Raw genomic sequence first — 18,064 nt, 5'->3', positions numbered from 1 at the left:
CTTTTTTTTTTTTTTTTTTTCTCTGCGATAGTGCCAGCCTCTGGCGGTAGCGGACGGAACTTCGAAGCCCTCGGCCCCTCGAGGAGACGACGGACTGCCTCCTTTTGCGGGTGGGTCGCGGATGATGGACTGTCTTCGCGTTCGACGGGAGAAGTTAATAATACTGAGTGAGAATATCGTCGAATTTTTCGGTTTGGACCTCATGAGTATCCTACAGCAGCGAATGGTGTGTTCGTTTGCTTGACAACGCTTCGACGACTCCAGCATTTGTATACTGTTTCAAGAATGTCTCTTGTACTTCCATTCGCCGAAGCCGAACGAAATTACGGTTCGACTTTATAACTGCCGAAACCAAATTTTTCATGCGGTGTACCGCTTGTTTGATGTTGGTCTGGTCAAACCAAATTCTTTCCCTTCGCAATTTGGAAAGGAGGGTATAAGTATATAGAAGCATAGGCGCCGACTGCAGGGGGCCCTCCGGCATATTGAAAACTATCCGCCTATGTATTGAAGCACAGCAGCTCAGCATATCTTCTTCAATATACTTTCATTTCATTCCTTCGTACAAGCACTGCTGTTCCTGTACAAAGTTGCAGAAATAAATTTTCTTGCAAAGAAAAAAACAAACATTTTCCCAAAGTATGTTTTTACTTTAACCCGACAACACTCGAATGTACCCAGGTACCAGGTACCCCGAATTTGTGAAAACCACGTAAAGGGAGCGAAAAAGAGAAAAGCCAAGACTCTGCACAAAACTTGTCACAACACCATCAATGGATCCTAAACCGCCCCACCGTAATGTTGCGAGTTTTTTTTTTTTTTTTAAGCCGCTAGAAACGATTCCATTCAGTGTCCGTTAATGAAGCGATAGAAAACTATACATTTCGTTATAGCTATATGTAGTTTGTTAATATAGTATACAGCCATAAAAGCCCGTGTAGGTATAGTGCGTTCCCATTTGTATTTCGCTTTGCAGGAAGAGGGCGCTAGTACGATCAAGCGATCATAATCATTCCGAGAGCAGTTCGCGAAGCTTGGTTGCGAAACTTAGCGAAAAAGCCCGCAAAAAAAAAAAGATCACCCCCCCCCCCCCCCAGTACGGAATTCCAGCCCCGCTCTGATAAGAAAATCCTGTGCAAATCCCCTCTTCCCAGACTTACCTGGGCATACTCACCCAGAATATATGGGGCCGGTTGGTACATGCAGTGGCGGATCCAGGGGGGGGGGGGGTGCGATCGCCCCCCCAAAAAAAGTCAGTTTATGCATTGGATTTCCCTCTCCCCCACTACGCGCTCCGACAAAGAAACCGCCCCCCGACAAACCAAGGGTCTGGATCCGCCCCTGGGTACATGACTTGGAGCGTGGAGACTACACGGGACACTACACCACTTGGAGACTACGCGGGACACACACCGACGTTGGTGTGTGTTGTCTCGTCCCGTGTAGTCTCCAAGTTAACTGCGTGGGCATCATTAAATACAACCGGTCTATGCGTCAGTATATATACTGTCGCTCCTCGGCGTCTCCGTGTCTCTAGTGTCCCACTCTCGGCAGTGCCGACGTGACGCCGGACAATACGGACACGAACCACCTGTGGCACCACCTCGAGCAGATCCGGCGGTCGTGCGTGAAGACAAAGAAATCTCGCGCTGCGAAACAACACTAGCGCCAAAGATGGCCGTCCCGTGCGGGCCTTGTTCTTCCCTACACAACAAACATGGCTCCCTGCAGACACAATCCCCGCAGTTAGCGTGACGCTCGTAACAGGACACGATGCCCACCGTCCGGGGAGATGGCATGCGCGGACTCGCAGTCTTCATCTCGGACATACGGAACTGTAAGAGCAAAGAAGCTGAACAGAAGCGCATCTTCAAGGAGCTCGCCAACGTGCGTGGCAAGTTCAAGGGGTCCCTAGACGGCTACCAGAAGAAGAAGTACGTCTGCAAGCTGCTGTTCATCTTTCTCCTGGGACACGACGTCGACTTCGGCCACCTGGAAGCGGTCAACCTGCTCAGTTCCAATAAGTATTCGGAAAAACAGATCGGGTACCTGTTTCTGTCGGTGCTGCTTCCGCCCGCCCAGGACTGCGAGCTTCTTAGACTCTTGACGCAGTCGTTGAGGAATGATCTGGCGTCCAGGAACCCGGTCCACGTCCAGCTGGCCCTGCAGTGCATCGCCAATCTGAGCGGGAGCAGCAGGGTCGTAGCGGAAGCCTTTGGAAGCAACGATATCAGCAGGCTGCTCATCGCCGGTGACGCTGGCGACGGGGTACGTCAGAGTGCCGCTCTGTGTCTTCTGGCGCTCTTGAGGGCGATGCCGGAGCATGCTCCGGGTGTGGAATGGAGCAGTCGTCTGGGAGCACTGATAGCCGACTCGCATTTGGGAGTTGTCACGGCTTCCACGAGTCTTATAGAAGCGTTAGCCAAGAGAAACCCGGACGACTACAAGGGCTCCGTGCCGGTCGCCGTGTCCCGACTTTCGCGTCTAGCACAGGCATCTTGTTCCGATCTTCAGGACTACAGCTACTACCTTGTCCCTGCGCCCTGGCTCTGTGTTAAGCTTCTTCGTCTTCTCCAGCACTTGCCTCCGCCCGAAGAGACATCGCTGAGGGTTCGCCTCGAAGAGTGTATCGAAGTCATCATGTCTCGAGCTCAAGAGCCTCCGCGCTCCAAGAAACTACAACATTCAAACGCCCGTAACGCCGTGTTGTTCGAAGCCATTCAGCTCGTCCTGCACCTCGATTCTCCGATGCTGCTGGCGCGAGCGTGTGCACAGATGGGACACTTTCTGACCCACCGTGAGGCTAACCTGCGCTACCTAGCCCTAGACAGCCTGCGTCTTCTAGCCGCGGCCGGAAGCGACAGCTGCACTCAGGAAGCCGTGAAGCGACACCGTGATACAGTTGTCACGGCCTTGCAGACAGAACGCGACGCGAGCGTGCGACAACGAGCCGTCGACCTGTTATACGCCATGTGCGATCGCAGCAACGCCGAGGACATCGTCGCTCAGATGCTGGCGTACCTCGAGACGGCCGATTACGCGGCCAGAGAGGAGATGGTACTCAAGGTAGCCATACTGTCCGAAAAATTCGCCTCGGATTATGCCTGGTACGTTGACGTAGTCCTGAAGCTGATACGGATCGCTGGTGACCACGTGGGTGACGAGGTGTGGTACAGAGTGATACAGATTGTAGTGAACCATCACGACGTTCAGACCTACGCCGCGCGGACGGTCTTCGAGGCCCTACAAGCCCCGGCATGTCACGAGAACATGGTCCGTGTGGCAGGTTACATCTTGGGCGAGTTCGGAGGTCTGATCGCTGAAGACCCTCAGTCGTCGCCTTCGGCGCTGTTTAACCTTTTGAAGTCAAAGTACCCTCTGTGCTCCGCGGCGACCCGAGCATTGTTATTGACAACGTTTGTGAAATTTGCGAACATGTTCCCACATTTGAAACAGGAGGTACAGACGGTACTGCGCGGAGATGCCAATCTCCGTTGCTCCGATGCGGAGTTACAACAACGCGCGGTCGAGTACCTCAGCCTTAGTGAAGGAGCTGAAGTCCTGGCGACCGTTCTCGAAGAGATGCCACCGTTCCCCGAACGACAGCCCTCCGTGCTTTCAGGGCTGAAGACAGCGCAGCCTTCCTCCAGCATCGACCCGATGCGCGACCTCCTTCAGGACCCTTCTGCCAACACCAGCAGTGAGGTCACGCAAGTGGACGTACCTCCCCTGGAGAATGCCCTCATCGCGAACGATAAGGGACTCAAACATCTGGTCATCAGCAACCAAGGAACTCTCTACGAGAACGACATACTTCAGGTATGCGTCAAGGCTGAATTTCGCCAGAACCTCGGACGCGTGGCGCTGTCTTACACGAACAAGACACCGTTCCAGCTGCAATGTTTCTCTGCTACCGTATCGTGCAGTCCTTTTCTATCGTCCAAACTGAACGTCCAGGCGCGACCCATAGAATCGGCCCTCGAACCAGGAGCGCAACTTCAGCAGATGGTTAACATCGAATGCGTCGAAGAGTTCTCGGAGTTACCGGCCGTCGTCATTCACTTCTTGCACTGCGGCACGCAGCATCGACTGGTGCTCAAACTACCCGTCTTCCTGAACAAGTTCTTCGAACCCACGACCATGTCCTCGGACACGTTCTTCTCGCGTTGGAAGCACCTGGGCGGCATCGGGGGCCAGGAGGACCGCAAGGTCTTCAAGGCGCGGCAAGCCATGGAACCCGAGATGGCGCCGGAGAAGCTCAGGGGTTTCGGCATGCAGATGCTGGATAAGGTTGATCCCAACCCGGATAACATGGTGTGCGCGGGGGTCCTCAACACGAGGTTGGGTCAGATCGGCGTGCTGCTACGCCTGGAGCCCAACCGGCAAGCGCGAATGTACCGCCTCACGATACGGGCGGGCAAAGACGGTGTTGCTAAGATTCTGACAGACATACTTTGTGAACAATTCTAGATGTGGTGGTTGCGTTTTAAGATTCCGTGTCCATATGTGCTGTAGCTTGCGAGTTGGTAGAGCATTAAAACGATTCAGCTCGCTCCAGATCTGTCTCACATACGCGGGGCGGGGGGGGGGGGCTATTTTTACGAGGTGCTCAACTTTACTGCCTTGCTGGAGCAAGACACCAAGTGTGGACAGTATACGTTCGAGAAAAAAGCAAATTTTAAAAATAGTACCATCTTCAGTCGATTATGATCTGTCGTTTTTAATCCCTGCGGTTTCGTTTTAGTCCCTTTGCTCTCTCATTTTCCTCCTTACCTCTTTTTGTGGCTTAGTCCCTCCCTCCTTTCTCTCGTTGCGTAGATCGGCGATCGAAGGGAAGAAAACAGGAACGGCTTCAGTACTTTGCATTATAATATCTATATTTATTGTTCGTATTCTCCGTATGCAAAATATCTTTGGCATGTGTATGGTAACTGTAAAACAACCGTCCAAAAGCGATTTTTTAGTGTATTAAGTTTGCGAAGCGATGAACGTCGAAACATGAAGAAATAAAAACGAAACAAACAGCAGGTGACTTTGAGAAAAAAGGAGATCTACAGAGCCCTGCATACGTTTCCAGCCCGGGGTTCACCGTAGCATCCTTTAGCTGGACGACGACAAATATTTTGTTCCACTGAGCGACACGCGTGATATGAGACTTGTTCTGGGCTCTGGAAAGGGAATTAAGTGATGACATAAAATGAATTGTGATTAAACTAAGGGGACACGGCGCGTGAACCTTCCCCCTGCGACAAGCGAACGAAATTTGTAGTACGAAAAAATTTGTAGTAACGAAAAAAGTAGCTGCTTCCGTAGCAAATCCAAGACAAAAGAAGCCTTGAAACCTATTGTTCTTTCGGGACAACTGAGTATATTTTGCTGTGATATGCAGCGCGGCGGTTCAGCAAGACGCGAGTTCAAAATAGGCTGTGATGACGGTGTGGTTTCCCGAGGTTTAATTCCCCCAAGCTGATTTAGAAGATGTTCTCCGCGGAAAGCCCTGAAACACTAACCTTCTCTAACCTACGTAGTCCCTCTGCGGAGATCTTATTGCCTTTAGAGCATGATATGTCTTTAGCTGTTGACGGAACGGAATGCTTTCCCTCTCCACACAGTACGGACAGCTTTCCTGTTCTGAACAGCGCGCTTCAAACATTGAGGTACCTCAATCTCCCGTGTCCCTAAGAAACACTGTCCTTCCTGTCCTTGTGACATTGAGGCATCTCGGTGACAGGTCTTCACGGTGAGACACGCTGCTATCTGGGTCCGAACCCTCTCACGCGCGACTTTGGGTCGGGAAAGTATGAACTCCAGGACGTGGTCTGGCACGAGTCCAAGCGGTCGCAGAAGGCACCTCCTGTCGGATGACTAGGCACAGACACAAAACAGGCGTCCACAACAGTCCAGAACTTGGACACGACTTCCAGTTGCGGCGCGTCGTCATCAGCGGTGATGAGATTCGATTGTGTTGAGTTGCCACGGGGACGCGACGGCCCAATGACGGCGAAACGCGTCTGGGCCAGCTTCTTTCCGTTGCTGAGAAGAGATAAGGTCCACACGCCCTCGGCAAGGGGCTGATGGATGGTCGGCCTGTGCTGCAGTACCTGCAAAGACGTCAAGGACATTGAAGACATTCTGGGAGACATGTGCACCCCCCCTTAAAGGTGGTTCACACTGCTGCGCGTGCGGCGCATTGTCGCCATGGCAACAGAGCCCCGCTCCTCCGCAAACGTAGTTTCACGTAAGCTGTCGGAAGGAGTTGAGCCAACTTCAACTTTCTCGGTGCAAGCACCGCAAGGCAAGTGCCCAATACGCTCTGCAAGTAGGTCACGCTTCCGCGCAGCTCCTCAGTTCCCCCTTTTCCCTCAACCTGTGACGTAACCCAACGCGGCACATGATTGGCCGTCCCCCCCCCCCCCCGGAACAACAAACTGGACGCGGAGGTCCCACGTGGGTAGGTTCACGCGGGAAGGAAGCAACGAAGTAACCGCAACCACAACATCGAGCACGTTGGTTACTCCGCGCCGACCGGTGAGTGGAGGAACGCTGTCCACGTGATTTCTCCGCCCATTTTCCCCTCTCCCGCGCAGAAGTTCAACTTGCACAGAGTATAGGGGGAGAGAATGTACTGCATGCGTGTACTGCGCACGGTATGCGCGGAGAGCACACGGTATCTGCGGCGTTTCCCTTTTCTCGCTAGGGGGTGCGCTGCGAACGGCGCTCGTTCACTGGAGGAACGGAGCGCTACAACGCAATAGAGAGTTTTAGTGCGCAGTACGCTATCGCAATAGACCCTTTTCAAAAGTCAGTCTGGCCACCTTCTAGCAGCCGACATTCGGCCATATCTTTGGTACGTCGTACATATGGTGCCGTGTATGGTAAGTGAATGCGCGATGGCGAACGAGAATATTTAGTGGTCGAGAGACTTGACGAACATACCAGATGGAGATAATCGACGTTCTGAGGCTGAAACACATGGAGTGTTTTCCCAAAGACGTGTGGAGGCCTTTTGTGAACATATGAGTGCATCTGGCACGACTGGCCGCGCTAGCGAGAACAGTTATTATGCGTGTCATATACGGATTAACTTCCATCCGCATCGCCTTGTCGACTTTCAGATACTGCACACCATATTTTTGCATGCTGTATTGTGTTTCTTATGCACATTTCAAGACCAGCCGTGTATTTTGAATGTGGGGCCTTACTGTGTTGCATGCTTTCGCCGATGCTTCCTACTATCCTATGTTCTATGCTTTTGCCTGCGAGGTGTTTATAGTTCGTCCATTTAGAATGGCATCAGAACGCTTCTGAGGATAGTTATTTTGAAAGGAATGTATCATGTGAACTTTAGCCGCCAAACAGCTTGTGCACACGCCTTGTTTCCTTCGGCGCCTCTCACGTCACGCTGGCTGCAGAAGGGCACGCAACAACAGACTGACATTACAAATGCAGATGGACGATCCACTCATGAAAAGAGCAATGCTTCGATGAGAAAGCAGACCAAGTCCAAGGCGGCGGACGACAAAAGATCACCCCAGACGCGCGGTTCAAACAGAGCCATATACTGTCCGCGCGCGGGCAACGCTTCAATCCTTGCCCAAAATATGGCGGACGCGCGCTGCCAGAGCGTAGTTGGCTCGCCTTAATCTAGATGGCGCCGACTTATGAAAACCTCCTATTGCGTACATAAGGGATCGTGTAGTGGTCCTGCGCAATGAGCGAAGCATTCTGTTTTGCGCGTGCGCAAAAGTTGAGCTTGAAGTGAGCTTCAAGGCCACTTGTAAAAATTGTGCACTCTTTATTCATCGGTTGTCATATATCATAATACAAAAATGAGCCTCTGAACACCTGCACAGTCAGTCTCCAGCTGAGGGGGTCGCACGCTTTGCGCTACCCCTCTGGAAGTACTTTCCCCCGCCACACACACACACACGCACTGGAAAAATCCTGGGATCGCCCATGGTAACACCATATCCTTTGACCTTGAAACGATGCCCTTCACATTTCCGCCGAGACGTAGATCGCTCTTGCGTTTATTTCTAGCTCGTCATGAGTGAGAGATGATTGGCGAGACCAACTATGACGTCATTACGAGAAGGATTCGAAATCGAAACTGGATTTCTAAATCGCGTATTTTCTTTGTTGTTACTATTGTTCTTCGTTTGTAACAGAATAGGGAGTTGATAGGTCGGAAGCACTCTACAAAAGCGACACGATGAATTAGGAAGCAATCAGATGAAAAGATCAGCAACATGATCTCAGAGGAATAAGGTGGCTGACTTTTACGTTTTCGGAACCGTCACCCTGAACACCTTCCCACTAACAAAGACTCGCCAAAAAGGCGTCGTGCTTTCTGCACCACGTCTATTGATTTATGGGTATCCAATCGATCAATCAATCAAGGTCATCTAGAGCCGATAACGGGGAGGATCTAGAGAAAGCGTTTACGGGTACGGGTCCAGCGGTCCAGCCCCGCGACACTCGTCTACGCACTCGCAATGCAGGGGGGGCATTCAGAGTCGCACAGAGCACAACATAAATATATCTGCTCGCGGTACATGTAAAAGAGGTGGCTTCCTTTGTGGGACACATGTACCGGTATAGCAATATCAAATGGGAAGCGTGACCTCACCGCATATCGACTTGGCTCGTACAGGGAGGAAGTGTTTTATTTTCTTCTTTCGGCGATCGTATCGATCACTTAAGTGATTTATTGATTCCACATCTCGACGAGGTTTCTTCTTGCGATTATATTTCGATCATTCGGCGAACGGCCACGTGCATTTGAAGGGAAATATATCTTAACTTCCCCTTTCATGTAGTTATTTATTTTATTTATTTATTTATTATTATTTTTATTTTATTTTTTACATGGGAGGTCATGAGAAGGATTATCGTGGATTATCGTCGTCTGTTCGGGTTGGGCGCTATGCCACTTACTATACATGTGCACACATTTCATCTCGCGTATTCCGGGGGTACAGGTTGGGACAAAACGGAACACGCGAGCGGCGTACCTTCTCTTTGGGGCGACACCCTAGCGGCCGGCGGAAGCGGGAGAGTTCACTCCTTCGGAGGGGTGGAAGCGTGCGCTGTTAGCGACACACAGTGGCAGTCCCGGTGTCGCTTGGGGACTTGGGTGTGTCTGGGAAGCTGAAGCCACCGCTGTGTGTCGCTAACAGCACACCCTTCCACCCCTCCGAAACAGTGAACTCATCCACTTCCGGCGGCCGCTAGCGTGTCGCACCAAAGAAAAAGTACGCCGCTCGCGTGTTCCGTAAACTTTTGTCCCAACCTGTACACCCGTCATTCTGCGGCGTGGCTGGCAAAAGCGGGCAGCGCCTTGGGTTTAGCGAATACGCTGGACGATGCGCTGGCCTGAAGGACATCTTGGTGAATGCTCTGGTTTTTGTCGAATAAGGAAGAGAAGATGAACTCTGTCTCACATGGCTGCCAAGGACGAGGAGCGAGGACGGCTATAAATGTTAACACTTGAAATTAACAGCTGGTTAAGACAATTGGTAGCCTTCGTTCACTTTGCGTGGCTCTTCGTCCTCCTCTAAGCACAGCAAGTGTCCGCGCGAGCGACATTATCGGGCGAGATGTCGGCGGAAGAGAGTGAGAAGGAGAGAAGATATCGCGGAAAACGAGAATACCAGAATGATATCAGTTTTTATCTGTTCCTTTTCTTTATTTTTTTATTTTTATTTTTTTGACAGTCAAATTTTAACTTGATATTTATCTCGAAAGTGAAGAGTTACTTTCGCGAGTATTTAGTATTCTACTCAAATACTTTTCAAGGATGAGTGTGTGGTACTCTACTCGGTTACTTTTTTTTTGGCCAGAAAGTGAAACTTCAGAAGTGAAGTGTCCTCGAGACTCAGGACTGTTTCCCCGAGATTTTTTTCAATGTCGAGATTTCCTGCGAAGTGTCCTGCGCGCAGACCGCATTTAGAATTGCATAAAAATTCGCAGATTTTTCCACGTTTTAGTTTTCAGTCTGCGGAAGCAGGGGTGTGCGGACGCTCGGAGAAAGTGAGCCAGTGACGAATCCGGTTGAGTCAGATGGAATTCCGCCCCGTCCTCTTCGTAATTGACTTCCTTCAACACTTCCACTACATGATTTCAAGGTCGATTCATTGTGAGCCTTCCTTCCATGCAAACGTATTCAATGCCATGAATGAAACGACAGCCTTCTATACGGAAATGGAGCATGCACACGAGGCTCCTTCGTCTGTGGCAGACTTGTGCCCGTTACTCCAAAAAAAGTAATTGATTACCGTTACCCTTCTAGCAAAAGTAATTGATTATCGTTACAAATTACTCGACTCGAAATGTAACTGAGCAACGAGTATAAAAGTAACGCGTTACTCGGGCCGTTACTTTCAGTTCATGCAAAAATTTTCGCCCCTGTTTGCTTCGAAATAAAAAAGAAAAACCTCAACTCCCAAGTGATTGGGACAGCTGAAATAGTTGAAATAGCTGAAGCAAGCAATAATATTTTTTTCCACGCTTACTACAGTAGAATAGCCCAACAATGACGCAGGAAACTGTTATTTTCACAGTCGCACGGAGCATTGTTATTTTGAGTCAGACTCCACTTCAAAAATAATTGATTACTCGGTAATTGATTACTCAAAATTGTAATCTGATTTCTCGAAAAATTACTGGTTCAAAAATGTAATTAGTTACTCGAAAAATTACTGGTTCAAAAATGTAATTAATTACTCGAAAAATTACAAAAAGGTAATTGATTACAAGTAACGCAGTTACTTGTAACGCGTTACGTACAAATCTGGTCTGTGGGCTGGATGCGTTTAAGTGAAATATTTTTGGTGAACGTCAAAACCCCTGGTCAATCACCGGTTGCTTTTTTTTTTTTCCCCTAAATTTGCCTGTTGTTTAACTCCCTTGGCTCTTTCGAGTTAGTCGCTCGGTATCGGAAAATATGGAAACACTTATTCCTACAGGGTGTTTATGTGTTAGGCCATGAGAGGCGTACAGGCGTGAACAGATGGAGAGAGGACAACAGGAAACAGTGGGGGGGGGGGGGGGGGGGTCTTGGGCGACTTCAGGGGAACAGTGCCGACAAAAGTTTTACTTCTGGGGACCCAAGGGCCTCTTGGGTGCCCTATTATAAAGCTGCTTGTTACCTCCGCTGCTACTATACTGTTCTTACGCACGTAAGTTTACATTTTGCGATCGCGTTGGGTGTTTCAGATTTTCCAGTTCGCTCCCAGATCGAACGGTGTCGGCGCGCTGCGGAGAAACGATGAACTATACCATTGTGTGTGAACGCGTCGTCTGCTTTTACACGTTTATTCAGCGTTTACTGCAGTAGGTGCAGCATTGGGGAATCGAACAGTATATCGTACCAGTGACCTTTCGGTGAATGTATTCTAAAATTACGGAAAAGAACTATCAATCCCGAACACCGGCTCACGTGTTATCCATACTAGAAAGATGATAGTTTCGATCTCGCAGCGAATACCTCTAGAAGGATTGTAGGTGGGCACGCACGGATAGAGCTTTGTCTTCTCGATTAATTGGAACTACACAGCGGAGACAATCGGTACACAAAAGTGGAGTGTCTATCACGGGATCGTGCGTTGGAAAATCTTTCTCCTCGCCAACAGCGGAAGCAGTGCGTATATATACCGCGGGTGGCGTTATCATCAATCATGCTTGCTGATCACGAGGACCTCGATAAAGCGACTCTTCCTGTCTCACAGCGTACACGAGACAATCTCTACGATGATGAACAAGCAGAGTGTTGTCGACAAAACAAATCGGAGTATGTCGCCAGTTGAAGCGGTCCATGAAAGAGACGGCCTCGCACATATCGCACCCAGTGACCTTGAGACCTGGATGTGCTGGGTTCGAGTCCTACTACTACCAACTGTGCTGTCTAAGGTTTTCCTGTGGACGTTTTAGACGGATATCGGCACTGCATGTACCCTGCGCCACGCAGCAATTGTGGCTATGACCGACGTACAGGCGCGAACAGATGGAGAGAGGACATCAGGAAGGAGTGAGGTTAGTAGAGTAGTAGTGCGTCCTGGGCAGACTTCAGGGGGAACTGTGCCGACATTCGTCCGTGAAAAACTGCTGAAAAACCCAGGGAAAACCTCTGACAGCACAGCCGCGCTGAACCCGAGTCACCTCCCAGTCTCGTTGTGGATGGCAGTCATCTTAATTAACGACTACACCACGCATAGCTGGTACTATTCACTCTGAAGTCCGCCCAGGACGCAGACAAACCCCATATCATCTCTCCTGCTCCTTCCTGCCCCCTTACATGTGCACGTCTGTATGATCCTCATGGCTGTAGTTGCTTCGCGGTGCTTTCCCGCAATTTAAAGTGTCACTACGTGTCGTACTGAATCACGTGTCTTCAGAAACCCGCCAAATTTAATTAATTTCGAGTTCTAAGGAGTACGACGTCTCGGGGCGCCCAATCTTCCCCGCGATGCGTCTGGCAACGTTGCTCCACCAAGGTCCACTTCCGTCTCCTCGCCACAGCTGCCGACAGTCGTCCAACGTGGGGCGGATAGCGGAGACGAGCGTTGTTGCCAGGAGGGAGATGCCGTTGCTCTCGGTGACGTCACCCGAAACCATCCGAACACTACGAAGCTTATTCGGGTTATTTTCGAAAATTCGTGAAAGCCGCGTAATATTCATTTACTGCGTTTAAATTTTGCTTACTGATACTGACCAAATCTTTGAGCGAGGCTGATTTATAATACAAAAAAAAATATATATATATGTCATTTATTTTGTTACAATGAATGAATAATTTATCGGGTCCTTCGTGTTCCATACTCACTCCGGCTCTCGTCGTTACGCGAAGCCCAATATTTGCCCATACGTACGGTCGCCGTGAATCCATCGTGGGGGCGCCACCTAACCTTTCACTTCCTGTCCTTGAGATCCAGATATTATTAAAGTCACGTTTTCCTATCCTCATCGGTCATTGACATCAGCTTTGGGCTGCCTTTGCCGCGCAGGAAACAACACGTACACGCCGCGTTGCCCGTTGTTGTTGCTGCTCCGAACGACAAGGCAAAAACAATGCACTCAATCGCTATATGCGTTCAACGGTTTCCTGTCTGTCTGTGCTTTTTCTTTTTTCTTTCTTTTTTTTTTTTTTCCCCTCTCTCTGAAAACTCTGCTGTTTATAGTCGGCGGCCACCTTCCACTTTTCTCTCCTATTTTCGAGAATAGTAAAACTATATTCGCGAACGGGGAAATAGTCTTCGTTTTCTTTCTTCTTTCATCTTTTTTTTTTCAGTTGTCTCGCCTGGCCGTACATGGTTATGAGAGTGTACGTGCGAAGAACACATATTGTACATGTAGAGTAGACGTGAGATAAGACGGCAGAAAGTATTCCACCCGGGAAGGAAAATTGTCCCGTAAAGATATAGGCTATCGCTCCGGAGAAAGAGGAGGAATGGATGTGACGTCTGGGGCAGGACGTTGAAAAACAGTACTATTTCCAACCACACCTTCAAGGACTTGCCTGTCGTGTTACTTACGGGTTTTTTTTTTTCCTATCATTTTCTTTTTGTAGTTTATCGGGAAAGGTTTACTGATCGTATTTGTTAGCGAGGATTACTGGATAACACCGATAAAGAATAATTATAGTGTTGCTTAAAGACTGTTATTATCGATGGTATTTAGAAGGGTGATGACACTTTGACAGATATGGTTCATCGCATCACGTAAGCACTGCACTGCACACCAGAGTATTATTATTGCTGTATGGTTGTTACGTTTACAATAAAACCGAACTGAATTGAATTATAGAAAAATTATTCTTGTACGCGTCATAGTTCGGGAGATTGAAACACTCGCAGAAACTTCGGCAACAATCTCTGACGTCAGAGGTGAGACAGTCTGGACCATTCCCATTGGTTCTCGAAACCACGTGACTCTAAAAGCAGAGCTTCACCGCATAGTACGCTGCTAGCCAACCGCCATCTCGAGTGATAACGCTCTCTCCCCTGGATTTGATGAAGACGGGGGGTGTACGCCATTTTTGTGGCAATTATGAACCGCATAATGCCACGAAAATGGCGTACGCCCCCCGCTTTCAGCAAATCGGCGGAAAGAACGATGTCACTCGGGACGATAGTTGGCCGGGAGCGTGCTGTGTGGTGAAGTTCATTTTTAACAGTTATAATGCTTTCAAAGGAAATAGATCAAACAGTTAAAATGCTCAGTGGAAAATGTGGCGAGGAAATAGACCTCTCCCTGTTTGTAAACGAATGACGTCATAGTGTTCGACAGCGCCACCAATTTGGTAGAGCTGAACTAAGCTCGAAGCTAGGGGCGGACAAGGTCGCGCCCGAAAGCCACGGTCTTGAGGGGGGTTACGATGCGTCCCTGAAAGGGACGCGACCTTCGGTCTTACTTTTCTTTCAATAGGAGGCAGCGAACAAGTGCCCGTTCGTGAAACCCAGCCCTCCCCTTCAGATTTGTTTCGGTTTCAGTCTGTCTACCAACGCCATGATGACGTTTCTCGGGTAGAAGTCTATTCCTCGAGTGCCTGCGGCGGATGTACATTCATGCTCGACAAAAGTGAAAGGGTGCAGACAAGCATGTGCATACTGAGGGATGGAACCGGAGACATGAGACATTTCTTTTGTTCTTCCGGGTCTCCGGTTCCAGCCCTCGGTGTACATTCATGCCTCCCGCGACGCCTTGCATGACACCCTATACGGACCCAGGGTTGTCAGATTTCGCTACTTTCTGACTGTCGTTTCGCCCGCCTTTGCCGTGTATTCACACGAGCGACATTCCCCCGGAAGCGGAAGATGCAAAAAGTGTCATAGCTTTCTGCTGTCACGTGACCGCGAGCGCTCAACGCTTACAGTGGGGGAGCATCCTGCTACACAGCCACAAGATATTCCGTAGCAGACGACAGGAAAACGCGCTGACGGTGTCGTCTGCTAAACGCGCAGTACGCCACTTCCGATATTCCGCACCGTGTGAATGCTCAACGTAACACGCGACGGAACTTCGGCTCTCTGAGCAGTGTTTTCGCTTTTTCTTCCACTAGAATATTCCGTGAGGATGTCGCTCGTGTGAATACACGGTTAGGGCAGCGGCGACTTGCCCATTTTCTGGCTACGTTTGTGGATACTTCTTCCCACCGTATTTGAGACTCCAGCGCACCTGATTCGGGATTGTTTTCATCGTGCACCGCCATACTGCCGAAACACGTACAGCGCGTTAGTTCCGCTGTCCGTGTCCCTTGACGATTGGCCTTCTTTCAGTCGGTACGATGTCCTTTGGACTGTGTTGTTTGTGTGCTGGGGTTTCAGCACCCGTAAGAGTCCTTTATTCCAACTATCTTGCATGCACACCACTGGCTACAGCACTGGCTACATGCAACGGAAATTGGCTACTTTTGGCTACTTTCTCATGGCGCGCTCGCGTCTTTTCACGATGTTGACCTGACAATCCTGGCCACGGTCGCGACCGTTGCGGCATCCGATGACCCGAAGGGGAGAGAGGGAAAGAGAGAGGGAAAAAAAAAGAAATACGGAAGATGACGTCCCATGTGTCGTTTCCTACGTTGGCACGCGTAGCTGCTGTAATCCTCGCACATTCGCCCTTTGCTGACGCGCTTGCTTTTCGGACCAACTACATCTCACGGTTAATTTTCTGTAGGTAGTTTTTCTTTCTTTTTTTCTCTCGCGAGCACTGGATTTCCGTTTGTGCCCAATTTCATGCCGATTTTTTCGCCGATAGATTCTAATTTTATCCGAATGCCGCCAAATATCGCTCGATACCAAATTATTTCGTTAAAAAACTCGTCTCTTACCACCATTTGCATAGTTTGAGGGAGGAACTACGGCAAATCTACTAGACGTATGGAGTCCACACATACGGCAAGGGCGGCCGTGGACGGCACGGCGAATCGCGCCCTTGTGACGCCCTCCGCGGCACGGCAAAAGGAAGTTGAGACAAGGCTGGTTCACACATACGGCAGCGGGCTGTTCACACAGCCTCTTTCCCCGCCATGAAGCCGCACGGAATAGCGATAACGGAAATGAAGTGCCTCGTGTGTCGTCGTCGGTGATTGGCTCGAAGCACCAACACGTCGGCCTTCCATGCCCGGCGATGCCCACCAACTCCTGTTGATTGGTTGTTGGTGTCGGTCAACTGCAACCAACAGGTTGCAACACTTTATCGGGGTGCAACGTAGTTCAACGGTACTATTTCGGTCTCCTGAAACCTGAGGTCCTTCAGTATACGGGACATTGTAATGAAGACCTCACCTGTCAGCGAAAACGGCGGCATAAAAATGGTCGCATACAGGACTGCCGAGTTGGCGCGTGTGAACAAGAGAGCGCAGGCTACGCTAAATTGACCGTGAGACGCACGCCAGGTCGCAGTTGCTCTACAAAGCGTGCCCGTGTGAACGAAGGAGTAACCTTGAAAGATGTTCTTTCTACGCGCCGTTTTGCAAAGAGCGGCTCCGTCGCCACTTCTGATTGGGGGCAATTGAAGCTCGTTCCTTTGAAGCTCCAACAGGAACGAAGGGACGCGTTCTTGCAAGCAGAGCGCTAGTTTTGTTTGCACTTTTGCGGTTGAGCTTGTGGAGGATGTGAAGGCTGAAAGTAGCGATAGTATTGTTTAAAAGTGCAACTTCGGGTTAAATCTGATTTTTTTTTTTTTCAGGTTCCAACCTAACATACGCCATGCTTTTCACGTTGTATTCTCGCAAAATAGTGCTTTTCTAGGAAGGGGCAAGTTATACGACTTATAATAGCTATTAAAAAAAAAAACAGTGATGGGTACGAATATGACCACGCAAGACAGACACGACGACATACGCACTGAATTTATTACGTTGTTTAAGTTATATAACATTCATTGTTAAAGCGGTAGCTCTAAAGTACCACTCCGGACTCGCAGAACAGCGTTTATTTTATTTAGTTCATGAAAAGAAGGTGCCTCAAGGATTCTATACGCGAAATTTCAATCCTGTTTACGAGTGCGTGCATTTCTGGCAATTTTTGAAGACCTTCTGAGCCTCCACAAGTTTCGATGACGCGTGGAGCGCGTGACGTAATCATAAGCATACAAATTGCGACGATGTCACGTTCTGGAGAGGGCACTCGTCGACGCCGGCATCCGGGGAAGGTCACGTGGTGGAGAAGTAACGTGACGCTGATCGAAAGAGGGGGAAATGGGAGAGATGTCTTCTCTCTCCTTTGTGTTTTCTCCAAGGTCGGAGGGGTTTGATGATATGTCACGTGGGGGCTCCGCTAACGGAGTGCAAAAAGTGAGCCCACCAGAAGACGCCAAGGGCAACACCGTTGCTTGATAAGAGCCGGGCGCTCCGTCGGAGCCTAACATGACGTCACAGTTCTCAAAAATAATAATTAGTTTTCTCTATATAGCTTTCGCGTCATGTAGCGCCAAAATATTTTGCAGGAATGTAAAGTGAGACAAGAAGATTTCATTAACATAACTTTGGTAAGATTCTGAAGACACGAGATTTAGTCCGTAGTGGCACTTTAATGGGGCCAACTACCGGCGGCTACAGTGTAGGTCCGTCCATAGCAGAGAGGGTCCGCGTGGAGAGCGTGAGCGGGAGAAGGCAAGGAAAGGGTAGAAAAGGGGAGCAGATGGCGCGCCAGCTCTGACTTTCCGGCCAGCCAGCGCCATCTATCGAATATGTAGGGAACCTTCTTCGCCGCCTTCAGGGTCACAGAGCATGCGCAGAAGCGTTGTGGAAAAGGTCCATTGGATGCTTTCGCGAAAATGCGAGTCAGCAGAATTGGAGGCGACCATTATTTGAATCCCCCGCCCCTTTCTTAAAATTCCTGAAACGAGCACGTTCTCTGAGATATAAATCGCCAAACTTTGGTATGCAAATGAGGCGATACAAGGACTACGCACTTCTGGAGCGCAGAAACGACATCACTTTTGGCTTATCTGGGCCGGAAAGCGGTCTATCTGGCAAACAGATAAGCGTTTATTCCAATCAGGTCGATCGCTACAGGACACGTGACGCTCCGACGCGAACGTCCTTTCCCTCTTTTTGCGTGCG

General features: G+C 49.6%; 2 protein-coding genes across 3 annotated transcripts in view; one reads left to right on the top strand and one right to left on the bottom strand.

Moving 5' to 3' along the window:
• Positions 1-1,631: 1,631 nt before the first annotated feature.
• LOC135392042 (AP-2 complex subunit alpha-like) lies at positions 1,632-4,557 on the top strand. The gene has a single exon (XM_064622666.1). It carries the CDS (start codon positions 1,774-1,776, stop codon positions 4,468-4,470), a length of 2,697 nt encoding a protein of 898 aa, XP_064478736.1. The 5' UTR covers positions 1,632-1,773; the 3' UTR covers positions 4,471-4,557.
• A 299-nt stretch (positions 4,558-4,856) lies between these two features.
• Positions 4,857-18,064, bottom strand: part of LOC135392043 (xylosyltransferase oxt-like) — a 28,220-nt gene continuing 15,012 nt past the window's right edge. For both annotated transcript variants that reach the window (XM_064622667.1, XM_064622668.1), the window contains one exon: positions 4,857-6,101. In XM_064622667.1, coding sequence (XP_064478737.1) covers positions 5,754-6,101 — 348 coding nt within the window. In that variant the 3' untranslated portion in view covers positions 4,857-5,753. The remainder of the gene's footprint in view (positions 6,102-18,064) is intronic.

The sequence above is a fragment of the Ornithodoros turicata genome, chromosome 4 (genome assembly GCF_037126465.1).
Source record: "Ornithodoros turicata isolate Travis chromosome 4, ASM3712646v1, whole genome shotgun sequence".
Taxonomy (NCBI): domain Eukaryota; kingdom Metazoa; phylum Arthropoda; class Arachnida; order Ixodida; family Argasidae; genus Ornithodoros; species Ornithodoros turicata.
The sequence above is the reverse complement of the archived record's forward strand: the minus strand, read 5'-3'. Positions and strand labels throughout refer to the sequence as shown.

Excerpts from the sequence above, each read along its gene's own strand:
- LOC135392042 (XM_064622666.1), top strand. The coding sequence starts at position 1,774 with ATGCCCACCGTCCGGGGAGATGGCATGCGCGGACTCGCAGTCTTCATC.